Source organism: Oryx dammah, unplaced genomic scaffold (assembly GCF_014754425.2).
Source record: "Oryx dammah isolate SB20612 unplaced genomic scaffold, SCBI_Odam_1.1 HiC_scaffold_28, whole genome shotgun sequence".
NCBI lineage: Eukaryota > Metazoa > Chordata > Mammalia > Artiodactyla > Bovidae > Oryx > Oryx dammah.
The window spans coordinates 6,543,258-6,559,162 of record NW_024070212.1 but is presented as its reverse complement, the minus strand read 5'-3'; the positions used below and the strand labels follow the sequence as shown (position 1 = coordinate 6,559,162).

Genomic DNA, 15,905 nt, shown 5'->3' with positions numbered 1-15,905 from the left:
CTAGGTAACTAAAACAACAAAGATGACATTTATTCATTCAACAAACATATGCTTATTATATGCCAGGAACTCAGTGGATATGGAAGAGAAGTATAGTTGACAGAAATGGGAAATCTAGGTGAAGATTTAGTTTAGAAATGGATGATGATGGATTCAGTTTGGGTTATTAATGTAAGGAACTGATAAGACTTCAGATGGAGAAATAAGGCAGAAAACTGGAAATATGATTCTAGATGGACCCCAGAGAAAAGATTTAAAAAAAAATGATCACAGAGATTTAGACATAATCAGCTTCCACCTCATAACTGAGGTCATGAGATATCTAGTTCGGGTGTGGCTGAGTGAGAAGATAACAGTTACCTAATTCAAGTTCTCAGGAAATAAACAGTTATAGTAGCAAAAATTACTTATTTAAATTTTTAAAAATCTAAAAGTAATGTATACTCTTGTAGAAATTCTAACAATCCTAAAGTATATAAAGCAAACAGGCAAAGTTTCTTTCCTTACTTTTTCCCCACTTGATTAAATTCTGATTAAAGGGAATTGAATTAGCATTCCTTTTAATTTGTGTTGCTTTTCTGAAGATTTTCATGGGGATTTAATTTTCTGGGGACAATGGGTAATACATTCATGGCAAGTAAACTTATGCTGTCCTCGCCTTTTTGATCTGTAGAGAGAAGAAAAAGAAGGCAAAACCTTGGAAGGGAGAGCCAGGCTTTAGTCCCTGTAGTCCACTCTTGCCTGGAAAATCCCATGGACAGAGTAGCCTGGAAGGCTGCAGTCCATGGGGTCACTGAGGGTCGGATAAGACTGAGCGACTTCACTTTCACTTTTCACTTTCCTGCATTGGAGAAGGAAATGGCAACCCACTCCAGTGTTCTTGCCTGGAGAATCCCAGGGACGGGGGAGCCTGGTGGGCTGCCGTCTATGGGGTCGCACAGAGTCGGACACGACTGAAGTGACTTAGCAGTAGCAGTAGCAGCAGATAAATATTATAATTTGCCAAACATTTTTCAATGAGCAAATATATTTAAAAATATATCTGTAAGCTTGGCACAATCATTTTAATCTTTTTTTTTTTTTTTTGGTAATTCACAAATTTTACATGGCATTGCTTTGCCTGTAACCTCAAGGATTACACAGGTTATTGCTTGAGGGTGACTATCCCAATCTTTTCATTTGGGAGACTCCTGACATAGCTTCCAGAGCTTGAGGAGAGAGAAACTCCACATGATGTGTTCTCATTCTGTCCCTCCATAAAAGAAGGAATGAGGTCTCTTTATGTTCTTCAAACTTTAAACAGAAGCGGTCAGGCTTCTGGCAATTTCAGCCATTCACAATAGCCTCACACTCAGAAGTGGAAAGGCTGCCAAACTAGAAAAGAAAATGAAATCCAATACTTGAGATATTCATGGGATCCATGCATTTTACTGCATGAGTCTAGTATTCTACAAATGTAATTAGAGTTAAATTAGTATTTAAATTTGGCAGTGGTTACTTTTTTCCCCTTTAGTTTGATATCAAATTAAGTTGTTGGGGATGTGAGGTAGAAGGCAAGACTGGTTGCTCTGAAATTGATTTATCAAACAATAACAATATACAGTCAAAGAGGAGTCAGAAAAATTTCCAACCAGCTCTGGAACCATTTATTTAGTGATGAGCAAGTGCCACCATCTACTACATTATTCATTCTATGCATTCATTTATTTACTCATTAATGGATGAATTTGTCAAATGCACCTGATAATATTGAATCATTATATAAAGACTTATTATGTTAAGTATAAGAAAAGGTAAGGATACAATAGATCATAGAAAGCGTTTCATATAAAATGATTTTAAAAAGTGTTTAAAAGCTTTGCTGTAATAGAGTTAAGTATCGAATATTATGTAAAGTTCATTTATATGGAATTCCTTGTTCCCCATTGATGTAGGATAAATGAGTCAGTACTGTAAACTATATTGGATTTTTCATAATTCTTCAACCTCCAAGATAATCAACTCTTACAAAACTTGGGGTGGAGAAACTGGATAAAAACTCTTCTGTGAATATGCGATTAACTCCAAGTTCCTCTCTTCTTTTTCCTTCTCCTCTTTTGGTTTGAGCAGCATGACTGAAGGGCTGGGCCAGTTGACTGATGGGGTGTCTGGCCTGGATGATTTCACGCAGACCCATGAATACCATGTGTGGCCGGGCTATGACTACGTGGGCTGGAGAAACGAGAGTGCCACCAATGGTTACATTGAGATCATGTTTGAATTTGACCGCATCAGGAATTTTACTACTATGAAGGTCAGTGGAGTTAGGCATGGAAGCCAAAATCATGATCAAGGAAAAAGGCATGCTGGGAAGAACCTGAGGGTGATGCCAGCAGAACAGGATTCAAATACATATTTTACTGCTAACTAGCTGCAGGCATTTCATGAGTCACTTCATTTCTCTGGGCTGGTTTCTTCATTTGTAAAGAAGGGTGTTGGACTAGGTCACTGTTTTTCAATGTATTTTGTTGCTGTTGTCTCATCAACAGAGTTGATGTATCCATTATGCAAATTGGGTGCACCTTCTGGGACCCATGATACTTTAAGCCCACAGAAATGATTTAACTTCTTTTACTGTCAGAATAAAAGAAATGAGCTTTAGGGTCAAAGTTATTCTCATCTTTTTAACAAATACGGTTGTAAAATATAATTTTAATGTGTTTTTATGAAGGGTAGCGCCCACAAAGGCAGAAGCGACTAGGGCCCATGAACATCATTACTTGGCTCTGCCCAGCACTCTTCAGGGAGGGATCACGCTCTTGTCAGTAAGGGTGACTCACTGTAGCTCTGATGCTTAATGGAAGAAGAAAGGGCTTTATATTTTGAACCACTCTCCACCCTCTGAGTATTTTCTGTATGCGCTCAGCATTGAGAAACCGTGATAAAAGATCCCATACGCTTCTAGTCCCAGAGTTCTTCGTTTCCTTATCTATGATCATCTATATGTGTATGTGTCTGGCTCTCTTATTAGACCTCAAGCTCCTTCAAGGTGGTGACTCTGCTTTCTGCTCTCGGTACCCAAGCACCTGGCAGTTGATATATGCAGGCTCAAAAAATGTTTGCAAGTGAACAAATGATATCCTTTATTGCCTACTTTCACCATGTATAGTTATAAATATCTGTGCCACCTAGGAGGAGGAGATATGATGAATAATAATGAGACATTGAAAATACAATTGTATTTTCTCAACTATAAACAGAAACTTGTAGAAGGACTGGGGCCAGGCAGGAGAAATTACTGTGACCTGGCTGGGCCAATATCTGGATTTTAGACCTCAGGCACAGATTCTGAGATCTCTGTGACTCTTTGCTTCGCCAGAGGAGTTTTATCCAATGAATGAGATTCAAGGCAAGTGGTGGGGTGAGGTGGTGTGGTTTTAACCCAAGTCTTTTCTAAGCCCTCAAATGTTAAGTTATTAGGTTTTTGTATTTGTTTTTGATAAAATGCCATCACCCCAAAGTCTGCATTAAAATGCAAATATTTTACCTCAGGGACAGTAAAACAATAAAAAGTTAATGTCTTAAATGCAATAGCAGAAGTGATTTTATCAGTTTATTATTACAGAGTAGTTAAGAATGAGTAAGTAAATTTTATTGAGGACTTGGATGAAAGCTGAAAGATCTGGGAAAAGGACAGCTCTGGGGAGAGTTAAGTGAGTCCCTGAGAAGAGCTGAAGGAGGGGACTTAAGGCCTGATTTCCCTTTTCTCTGGGGTAGGGCCTTTCAGGAGAGCCCACCCTAGATGTAAGCATTGAGGACATCTCTATTGGCATGGTGGTACTTAGCTCAAATGGTCATTTTGCCTTTTCAATCCCGTGTATATTTCAGAGAGAAAGGAATAGAAGGGAAGAAAACATCCATGTGAAGTCTGACCAGATTAGATGCTAAACCTGAATGCTAGATTCTGGGGTAAACAGATGAATAAGAAATAGTCTCTTTCTTGGGACAGTTCGAGGTTCAGTGGGGGAAGACACTATTTGTTTGCAGAAGGAGGTATGTAGGAACCCTGAAGAAGGGAACTGTTTTACCATTAAGGCTTCCTAGTAAACAAAAATTTGCTAATTCTTGGCATGAAACTGGAGTCAAAAAGAAAATGCATGACTATTATATCACTCTCACATGTTAAGATGATAATATCTTCTAATTGGATTAATAACTATTAGTTATATAATAAGAACAGAAGAATATACCTGGTCTGCCAGTGTGTTGCTCATGAATGGTTCTTTGGCAGTTGTAAAACATTTGTGCAATTGTGTATAACAAATTGTCCTTCACAAGTTTTTTGGGGGGAGGAGGGAAATTTGCATAGTAGCAAAACTATGTATTCTTCAAAGAAAAATTAATTTGTGCTGTGAATAAGATGTATACCCAATGTATACCTATGAACAAGCATATCATTGGGAGAATTTCTAGTCCCACAAATAATAAAATGTATTTTAAAGTCCCCATAAAGCTATAACACTAACTCAATTGACTTTGATCTTCCTGAGTCCCCAGCCACTCCTGTGTAGTTTATCACAGGTCAAAATTATACAAAAGCATATTCTGCAATGAGAAGGTACCAGAGACTTCTCAAGAGCTGACTCAGGGTTGGTCCTCTTAAGGCTAAGAGGCTGAACAGGTATCTACCTTGTTTTAACTTTTCTGAAACAAAAAGTAAAAGATGAGTTTCAGGTCATCAATGTCTTCTAGAGAGGAGTTTTGCTTCCTAGGCAAAGTATTGCCCATTTCCCTCTCTGCCCTGATTGTAGTTAAAATATAGCCTTTAGAAGAAATGCGAATCCACAGAGCATTTAGAAAATGATAACATTACATATGTCAAAACAAATGGGATACATATAAAACTACACTGAATAAAATTCATGGTATTGAATATTTTACTCATTATTTAAAAAGGAAGATATAAAACAAATGAACTAGACACTGAATTCCCACATCAAAGATTAATGTATAAACCAATTAATTGAAACTGGAAAACTATATAAATTATTGTAAACCCAAGAGCTTTTTCTTTGGAAAAACGTAAAATGAAAATAAAATAAAAGACAAGGAAAAATAAATTAAAAGAGATTCTGAAATATATATATAAATGCATTTAAAAATGTTTTCTATTTGTTAAATAAATATTTATTTTTTAATATAAATTTATTTAATTGGAGGCTAATTACTTTATAATATTGTACTGGTTTTGCCATACATCAACATGAATCCGCCACGGGTGTTTAAGTCCATTGGGGAATGAAATCCTGTGCTATGTTTTTGCATTCCAGGAGGATTCCCAAAACATTTGCAGGACAGATTATTGTCTTCCCCACAGACCACTTATCCAACACTCCATAGATTTCAAAACATCTGAAAAATCTATTGAAGCTGTAGATGGCATTTCTTTGATTCTCTTCTTAGCCTTATTCTACTTACTTGTGTTCAATAGACTGAAGCTGTTAATTCATCCCAAAGAAGATATTAACACATGTTTTCATCATTAACATTTAGAGGAAAATCCAAATGGGAAATTTGAGGTGATTTGCCCCCTTTCCATGTGGCATGGATATAGAAAGCATGCTGGACTGTAGTCTATGATTCTAGATCCTGTTCTGATGTTGACTGACCCCAGACAGATCAAACCTCTTGGAGCGTCAGTTTCCTCATTAGTATACAGAGATTAGTATACAGAAGATTTTTGAAGACTCCAGTCACTCTAATATTTCATGATTTTATTCTTTTCACATATCTCTGGTCTGTTTCATCAGTCATTAAATTCCTATATCATTACTTCTTCTCCTCAGCTAAAAACAAATTCTGAATTAAAAAAAATGAAAGTGCTAGTTGCTCAGTGGTGTCCGACTCTTTGTGACCCATTGGACTGTGGCCTGCCAGGCTCCTCTGTCCATGAAATTCTCCAGGCAAGAATAGTGGAATGGGTTGCCATTTCCTATTCCAGGGGATCTTCCCAATCCAGGGATCAAACTGAGATCTGCATTGCAGGCAAATTCTTTACCATTTGAGCCACTTGGGTTGTACTGATTACCCAGAAACCAGAGGATGGTATTTTAAAGGGTTACAATTCAGGGACTAAGCAAGACATAAAATTGAAATAACAAATATATTCCAAAAATTACAGTGATGCTTTTCCAACATAAAGTCTTTAAATTCAGGGGCGAGTGACCAGCAAAGTTCCATTTTCTACATAGGACTGAGCCTGAGGTAATGTTACTGAACTACCACCAGAGACTTGACTTAGTTACAAACACGGACATTCTGCTTTTGAGGGATGTTACTCACAGCAAGGTGCTACAGAACTGTTGTGGAATCCTTCTTCCTGATGACCCTTAAAAGCCATACAAATACCCTGGCTAGAGAGTCATGGCAGCAGGCAAGAGGGGACAAGATACCTTCCCAAAGACTTTCTTTTCTCATCTCAGAAAGTATCTATGATGAAGATTTAATGCATTCCTCAGAATGGCTTTACCAAAATGAATTTAATTAAGAGAGATAATTAAGTCTTGCGTCTCTGGCTGACAAATGCTAGTATCTGACAGTTAAAATGAGATTTCTAAAGAGAAAGATGAAATTGTACTGGATAGTGTGTTATTTTGGGTTCTCATCTAAACTCATCGAAAGGAGTGGATTAACTTTGGAAATGTACCTAGCAGAAAGTAGTTCAGAATAGCTTGATTCTGGGTAAATAGCAATCATGGTTGAGAGGATTGGAGTGGTGAGAGGTACAGTTATAGACCAGCGAGTGTTAAGGGCAATAAAGGATCTGAGAGGAGGCTGGTCCAGCCCTCATTTAACAGATGAGGACGCCTCTCCCAGGAGTGTGCAGCAAGAGGGCTGCTGCTGCTGCTGCTGCTAAATCGCTTCAGTCGTGTCCGACTCTGTGCGACCCCATAGACGGCAGCCCACCAGGCTTCCCCGTCCCTGGGGTTCTCCAGGCAAGAACACTGGAGTGGGTTGCCATTTCCTTCTCCAATGCATGAAAGTGAAAAGTGAAAGCGAAGTCGCTCAGTCGTGTCTGACTCTTGGCAACCCCATGGCTAGGGGAGCACAATTGTATAAAGGTGACTAGAGTAGTAGCCTAGGTTTTATAGTCAGAGCAGTGCTCCCCTGCCACCATGAGGTTCCTAGAAGGGGAAAATGCATTACTGCAGAGCATCAGTTATTCACCAAGGGTAGTGCTGAGAGAAATTTGACAAGTCTAAGGTCTTACTGGGTGAGGTTGCACTGTGTCCCCAGTGCCACCCAGCAGGGTCAAGCTGTCACTCCGTGCCTCTTTTTTGGCCAGGTCCACTGCAACAACATGTTTGCTAAGGGTGTGAAGATTTTTAAGGAGGTCCAGTGCTACTTCCGCTCTGAAGCCAATGAATGGGAACCTAACGCCGTCTCCTTCCCGCTGGTGCTGGATGACGTCAACCCCAGTGCTCGCTTCGTCACTGTGCCCCTCCACCACCGCATGGCCAGTGCCATCAAGTGCCAATACCATTTTGCTGACACCTGGATGATGTTCAGTGAGATCACCTTCCAATCAGGTTGGGAGCTTGGATGGCCCTTAGGGAAGTGGGAGCAGGGTGGTGAAGGAGGAAGGCAGTGTCCAGAGCTTCTCATTGGTGGGTCTCTGAGAAGAAAAAAGTTATACAAGTGGCGTCTCATGGGTAGATAGAATCTTTTTCGCCACTAGTTTGGTTGTGGAAGGGCAGAGATGAGACTGTGGAAGTAGACAGAATGTTTACTTGGCTCTCACTCATATTTATCTAAAAAAAAAAAGAAAAAGAAAATGAATACAATGTGTTAAAACTTTAATGTAAATCAAACCAGTTAAGGGAATGCAAACCTTAGCACTATTAAAGTCTTTAAATGAAGATGTCTAAATATACACTAAAGAGAACAATGAACCTCCATCCATCACTTAGCTTTACTAATTGTTGATTTTTTTTGTCATCCTTGTTTCATTTATTCCTTCCTTTTTGCTATAGAGTTTTGAAGCAAATCTGAGATGTTAATTGATTTCAATAATAAAATTTTAGAATACACCTGAGAAGATAACATTATCTTTATAACAATGTATTATAACAACATTTATTAATAACTAATTCCTTAATATAATAGCCAACCCGCACTCATGTATCCTTGATTGTCTAATAATGTCTTAACAACAGTGGGCTTGAATGAATTAGGATCCTACAAATAAGCCCCTCCTGGTGTATTACCTTTATTACATTGCTAGGTTGTATCTCTTTTAATCTAAATAAATTTAAAAAAATTTCCATTCTGGATTAACTGCTTTCTGTGGTGTCATTTTACTGTAACTTATATCCTCTGTCATCTTGTTGACTGGAGGTTATATCTACAGGTGAATTTGATTCAAATTCAATATTTATTTTTGCTAAGGATTTTTCATAGATAGTGTTGTGTACTTTGTGTTGAATCTCATCATGGAGATGTTATGTTAGACTCCCTCACTTTTAGTGATGCTAAGATTGATCTTTGGGCTCAGGTGGTTTTTCTTTCACAGAAAAGTTCCCCACGATCTTTCTCCTTACACTTTACCCTCCACTGATGACTACTGCTTAAATTATTTCATTAGGAGTTGTTGACTGATGACTTTCTAATTCTTTTGTTCCTTTTGCATTTATTAGCTGAATTTATTCTGAATATGAGAACTATTCTCCATACCCTTGTTAACCCTGAAATATAGTTCACATTGCAAGGGCAGGATACATGATTAATTTTTTCATCAATTTTCAGAGTAATGCGTTAATGCAACCTTTAGCAACTTTCAATGGTGTTGAATAGATTTTGTTTTGATTTTCATCCTTGTTATGTTTCTTAGTATCATTATGCATTCATTGGTTTTTATAAATTCAGTGTTTGTTGCAATTAATGTTCTTTTTAATATACAGATTGCCTGCATTTGACCAAAGCACATGCCTTTAAGCTGACTCTGTCTACTTTGAATTGGATCCTATAAGTTTTTGATAGCTGTTTTACTATCTGAAAGAATGAGATGTTCCGAGCTTATTTTGAGCATTCACTGCCCCAGATGTGGAATCACATTTCCTCAATTGATCTTGGTTCCTTTTATTGGGGAACGGTATTTAGAGACCACAAAGTTGGCAATATGGACTGTGTCAAATCATGAAAAATTAAAAGCCATTTAGGACACTGTCTATATCATCACAGTTTAGATGAGGATTTAAAACTTAGATAATGATTTTTTTTTTATAAGATGTTCAAAGTGGTGACCAACAATAAGGTCAGAAGAAGAGAGGTCACTAGAGAGTGGATTTGTAATGGACAAAGGAGTGAGACTTTATACTAGATCTGGAAGAAGAATATAGGCAAAAAAATGACATCAGAGAAGAGGGGAGACTAAAAATAAACCAGAAGATCCCATTCTTCCTAATTTGATTTTTAAAAGAAAAAAATTTAAGATGTTTTGCTAATTAAGATGTATTGATAAGGAAATAGAGCACATGTTTAGAAAAAGAGATTTGGTGCCTCAATACCTTCTGTTATGAAAATTAATTAAGCTAAAAGTAAGTGGATTCATTATTTTATAAAGTATTTATTGAGGGAAGAAATTTAAATGTTCAAAAGCAGTGTTACTTAAAGTTGTAAGTGTTAATTAGGAGACAGTAGGTTTCCACCATCCTCAGAGTTTCTGCAGAAGACTTGAAATGTTTGCTTCAGGAATTAATATAAGGCATATTTTGCTAACTTAATGACCAGAGAATTTTAGAACAACATAAATGATTAGTTTAAGTCATCTTAAACTTGTATTTCTGATAGGAAAATAGAACAAGGTGTGTCAGTGCAATTATTTCATATTAAATGATCTCCTAAACAGTGATGTTTGTTGGCATAAAATCACAGAAAATGCATTCATATCTTTTTTACATTTTCTTGATAAGAACACAACTTTGAAAAAATATTCTCAGTAAGTGATTAAATACATCCTGTGTAAACCCAAATCAGACCAACATGTTAGTTATGCCTGCTGTATATATTCTCATTAACATTAAAGAAGACACTTTTAGAAGTGTGAGAAAAAGACTTAAAATAGTTGTAGCTATGTAACTATAGTTACATACTTTTTGACTGCTGAAATATCTTGAACTTTAATGTCATGATAGTATTAGTTTTCACTGAAGCCTGAGAATCCAATTCAGAAAAGTACAGGTGGGTGCCAGAAACTTTGTTTATATCATAATGCTAATAAGAAGAAAAATTAGGTTTTGGGGACAGAATCTCTTTTGGATGGGAAGTGAGTATTTTAATTCTTCCCCTCTTTATTAGACAAATCAGAAGGGAAAATAAGTTACCAACATCAATCTGTCAAATACAGTTTTGGGATCTAGTCTTGGAAGCTTCAGGATCACAGAAAAGGATAATTTAACTCAGTGGTTCCCAACATTTTTGGCACCAGGGACCAGTTTCATGGAAGACAATTTTTCCACTGACGGGGTGGAGAGGGGTGGTAGTTTCAGGATAATTCAAGCACATTACATTTATTGTGTACTTTATTTCTACTGTTATTACATCAACTCCACCTCAGATCATCAGGCATTAGACCCTGGAGGTTGGGGACCCTTGCTCTAATTTATCTATAATGATGAAGGCTTAATTTATAAATTAAAAGTCTAGGACAATGAAACATAATGAAAACTCTTTATAAACAAAAGAGTTCAATTAATTTAATTTCCTTGAAGGAAAGATGATCTTTAGCACCATGTCTGTTCCATGTCTCTAACTCATTATATTCTCTCTGTATTTTACTGAACTTGGGTCTCACTTCCTATGCACGCTTTATGATAATGTGTGGTCACAGCCCTCTGATCATTCTTTCTTAAATTTTTTTATATCATGATACTTACAAAAGAAAAGTTGCCCTTGCTATTGAGAGGAATGGTAATATTATTTATTAATAATATATGATTTCATTTCTAATCCAGTAAATTGATTTCACAAAGTACTAGCTTAGAACCTACCTTCAGAAAAACCACTACCTAGCTGTCTAGCTGTCTTCTTCCCTTGAGCTCTGACTCACCCTTGTTTTATAACAGATGCTGCAATGTACAACAACTCTGGAGCCCTGCCCACATCGCCTGTGGCACCCACAACCTATGGTATGTGTTACAGAATTCTTCGTTATAAAAATTAAGTTGAGGAGACCTTCCAGAGGATGAAGAGTGGAGATTTGCAAAGGCCTGACTGTGTAGGAAGCTTGATACAAGGTGTCCTTGGATGAAGAGTAGCTCTGGAAAGATAGGACAGTCCACATCCAAAGTTAATGGCCCAAACTCACTCCCTTCCCTGCTGGTCTATGTGCTTCTTCAGCTGAGGCTGAGTCTTGGGTTGTCCCAACAGCTTCTTGGAAGTTTGGGACACTTGGAGCAAAAACAGGGAGGGGGATGTGTCTAGGTGAGACCCACTGTAGGGATCTCAAGGAAAGAATGGAAGTCTATGGAACAAAAAGCTAGTCTCCCCAATTGCAGGGAAATATGGACAAATGTATCCATTGCTTCAGACAGCCACTGGCTGTATAAGTCAGCTATCTGGGAAATACATAATCATAGTGTAAAGTCCAGAGAGGACTCTCACTACCCTGGAATGTCTCAAAGAAATCACAGTGAGACTAGTTCTTCACCTGCTTTACATGAGGTGAGATTAGAGGCCAGCAGACCCAAGCCATTGTATGAAGGAGCAAAATTTTGGGAAGAATGGAAAGCCTCTCCATTATCCAGTCTAAAACATGAAGAAGAGGAGGCTACTGTCCCATGGATGTGGACTGTAGGATATAGGAGCAAGGTAATACAAGAGGAGCAATACCAAGTGTTAAGGTGACATGTTGTGGAATTATCCTGAAGCAGCAAGTTCTCCCTTCTTATCTCTAGTCCAAGCCTTCATGCTTTTCTTGCCTTGAGGGATAATAATATTCTTCATCTTTCCTTTCCTGGTTACAGATCCCATGCTTAAAGTTGATGACAGCAACACTCGAATCCTGATTGGCTGCTTGGTAGCCATTATCTTCATTCTCTTGGCCATCATTGTCATCATCCTTTGGAGGCAGTTCTGGCAGAAAATGCTGGAGAAGGTGAGGAAGTGCAGAACAATCATGACATAGGAAACTACTCCATCCTTTCCTGTGCTGCTCTTACCCTGGGAGTAGGAGGCAAATTACAAAATTATGTAAATGGTTAGAAAGATAATCAAGGCTGCCAAGAGGCATAGGAATAGAGAAGCTAGGGCTGAAAGGATCAGAAAAGAATAAGCTAAGTCCAGTTTCTCATTTTTAGGATGGAGATTTTGAAACCTCCCTAGAGAACTCAAAAACTTTTTTTTCTTCCCAACACATTTAGGCATCTCAACTTAGGCATCTTCCTGGAAGATTCTGATTCACTGGGTTTTGGGTGGAGTGTCAGCATCTGTATTTTAAAAAAAATTATAAAGTAATTATTCTACAATTAAAATAAATTAATTAAAAAAGTTAACAAGCGATTCTGATGCATAACTGATATCTAGCTAAAATTTCTGATAATGCTGTTCCTTTTGTTTTTACTGCTTGGTTGTTTTTTGGTGTGTGTGTGTGTAGAAAAATATCCAACATCATTAATATCCAAGCCAAGTTTCTTGCAATTCTATTCCAACTTCTTTTTGTACTTGAATGTTATGGCTATACATCCTCTGAATGCCTCCTCCGATTCATTTTGTCTAGGCCAAGTGATCTGTATAATTTCTACTGCATTTGTCTAACACTTTACAGTCTACAGAGACTTTTTCCAATGATTTTACCTGAACCTCATTGAATAATGGTGAGTTGGTCATAGTAGTTATATTTAACTGTTTTTCTGTTTAAAAAATATGAAGTTCTCAGTGCCATTAATATCCTGTTTTTTATGCTGGTTCCAATTGTCAGTCTTGAAATTTGTTTGACTTTTTTTCTTCTAAACTATGTACATTCCACCACAGGTAGACTGGGGCTTCCCAATGGCACTAGTGGTAAAGACTCTGCCTGCCAATGCAGGAGACATAAACAGATGTGGGTTCCATCCCTGGGTCAGGGAGAGCCCCTGGAGAAGGAAATGGCAGCCCACTCCAGTATTCTTGCCTGGAGGATCCCATGGACAGAGGAGCCTGGCCGGTTACAGTCCATAGGGGTACAGAGTCGAGCATGACCGAAGCGATTTAGCACACATGCGCAGATGGATTATCTATGACTTCTTTTGGTTTTTTTAGACCAGATAGCAACTTTGGGCACGGTTGCTAAGTGTGTGATATTCTTGGAGTTTGCTGATGATAAAGTGTTTCCACCTTTGGCCATGGGCATTGTCCCTGGTCAATGAGCTCAAATGGATGTGGACTGTGAGAGGTCACAGGTGCTCTGGGTTGTGAGACTTTGAAGTGCCCGTTGACGGCTGGGACCGGGAGGGAGGGTTATAATGCCTGATTGTGTTCATAGCTCCTGTGTTTGGAGATGGGCTCTCAGAAGAGACCAGTGCCTCTGTGGAGTACATACCAGAAGAGGTGAATGGACTGGAACCTTCTGAACTCTTGGTGGGTGGGACAAGAGGAAGGGGCTAATATCAGAGAAGTGACGGGAATGGCCCAGACAAGCAGCCTGCGAGTCCTTCTGAGCTGTTACACACTTAGGCGCTGAAAGCCTGAAGTTTACTTTAAGGTTTTTAGGCAGGAATATTTCACAGAAGAGAGAATCTCTTTGCTTCCCACTGGGACTTCTATCATGAGTCTGAAAATACTTTGACTAAATTAAAGCTTTCAGTCCATAAATAGTGACTGAAGGCTGAAAGGTAGAATCCACAGAGAGCTCACACACTGGCATGATGAGGCAACACGAAAACCTTTCTTCTTTTAGCATGCTGAAGCACACTCTGAGTCTCTAGATTCCAGGGAGAAGGCTAGCAAAGAGTGGTGGTGGAAGAAGCTGGTGGTCTGAAGATTCACTGGAAAGCTTGATGCGTGCTCTTATTGAACAGTCTGCTATGACTGCATTTTTTCAGTTGAGGGAGAAAGTCTGTGTTCTCTATTCTATAAGCTATTTTTCTCTGCACCAGAATTTACCACTCTTCTCTGAATCTTTCTTCTGAAACCGACTGGAATATATTCATGGTCTGGGAGAGGAATTTGGGGCTGGAGACTCTCTAGGTAAAAGGGAGACTAAACATTTTGCCCTTGAATACTTAATTTGGTCCTTCAAGAAATTCTTTCTATCCCTGTACATCTTGAGTGAGAAAATTCAAAAATGCTCTGGAATAACACAGGATTTCTCCTTGAGGAAAGGATTTTTTTTGTAGAAGACCTTTAAGCATATATTTATATTCCCAATACATTACTCAAAGTAGCCTTATGCTATAGCATTATTTGCAGGATACTTTTAATGGTGTCCTCAATTCTCTCTTTGAGAGAATCAACCCATATTTATTGAGTACCTATATGTGCTGGGCTCTATACTCATTGTTGAGGATCTATCAGCCTAGCTTATGGAGCAGACATCTCAATTTCTCCATTGCACACTCAAGGTGTGTTTGCTGGAGTAGAACATTTCACGTGTTTAAATCTAAAGAGTCATATATATTTAGATTATGAGAGTTCATTTTGAAGGAGCAGGCAGGCCATATTAGATGGAATGCAAGAACAATTAGCTGTTTAATTCTTCTTATTCCTGTGTTAGGTATAATTTGGGCTTCCCTGGTGGCTCAAATGGTAAAGAATCTGCCTTCAGTGCAGGAGACCTGAATCCCTGGGTTGAGAAGATGCCCTGGAGAAGGGAATGGGAACCCATTCCAGTATTCTTGCCTGGAGAATTCCATGGGCAGAGGAGCCTGGTGGACTACAGTTCAGGGAGTCACAGAGAGTGGGACATGACTGAGCCACTAACACACACACACACACACACACACACACACACACACACAGGTATAATTCACTTCAGTATCCCTAGACATGCAGGGCTTTCCTTTCCTATTTTGTAGTCATTTTATTTTTGGTTAGCAGAAATGCAGGATAAAGAGAGTATTACTCTAACATACAATGGCAGGGTGATCAGGTGAAGTGCAGATTCATCGTATTACAACACATTTGTTGTGTTCATGAGAATTTTAATTTATATCTACACAAAATCAAGTGGTTGAATGGTGTCAGGAAAACCCATTATTTAATAGAACTTTGAAAATGCCAAGATTGAGATTCTCTGGTTATTGATAGGTTCCTACAGTATGTGAATGATGCTTCTAAGTCCTTCAGTGGGAGTTAATGAATGTCGGCAGTGTCTATATTTAGAAGTCAAATTCTTCCTTGATGAAATGAAAGATTATTCTGAATTTCTACAGTGTAGGTATTTGTGGAACCAGGTTTCATCCCTGTCACATGCATTGCTTCTGGAGTTTGAGTATTAAAGAGTTATTTTCATCTGAGTGGAAGAGCTGGCTTTAAGAAGAGGAGGGAGTGATGATCTCTTTTGTGCCAACATGCCTTTCTCCCCTTCTCTTTTAGGCTTCCCGGAGGATGCTGGATGATGAAATGACAGTCAGCCTTTCCCTGCCCAGCGAATCCAGCATGTTCAACAATAATCGCTCCTCATCACCAAGTGAGCAGGAGTCCAACTCCACTTATGATCGCATCTTTCCACTTCGCCCTGACTACCAGGAGCCATCCAGGCTGATACGAAAACTTCCAGAATTTGCTCCAGGGGAGGAAGAGTCAGGTGAGGATGAAGTGATAGGCAGAGAATTGAGGGACAAGGTTTATGAAGGTGTGACACAATTTACTCCTGCTCAACCAAGTCTAGTTTAGTCTAGAGAAATCCACCTTCTCCTGGGAAGTCCACACTGTCTTTCTAGATTGGGTAT

The 15,905-nt window shown here is 38.6% G+C and overlaps 1 protein-coding gene across 4 annotated transcripts in view; it reads left to right on the top strand.

Moving 5' to 3' along the window:
- Window positions 1-15,905, top strand: part of DDR2 (discoidin domain receptor tyrosine kinase 2) — a 171,254-nt gene that overhangs the window by 133,554 nt on the left and 21,795 nt on the right. For all 4 annotated transcript variants that reach the window (XM_040230001.1, XM_040230002.1, XM_040230000.1 and 1 more), the window contains 5 exons: window positions 2,110-2,293; window positions 7,325-7,568; window positions 11,103-11,165; window positions 12,003-12,133; window positions 15,550-15,760. In XM_040230001.1, the coding sequence (XP_040085935.1) occupies window positions 2,110-2,293; window positions 7,325-7,568; window positions 11,103-11,165; window positions 12,003-12,133; window positions 15,550-15,760 (833 nt within the window). The remainder of the gene's footprint in view (window positions 1-2,109; window positions 2,294-7,324; window positions 7,569-11,102; window positions 11,166-12,002; window positions 12,134-15,549; window positions 15,761-15,905) is intronic.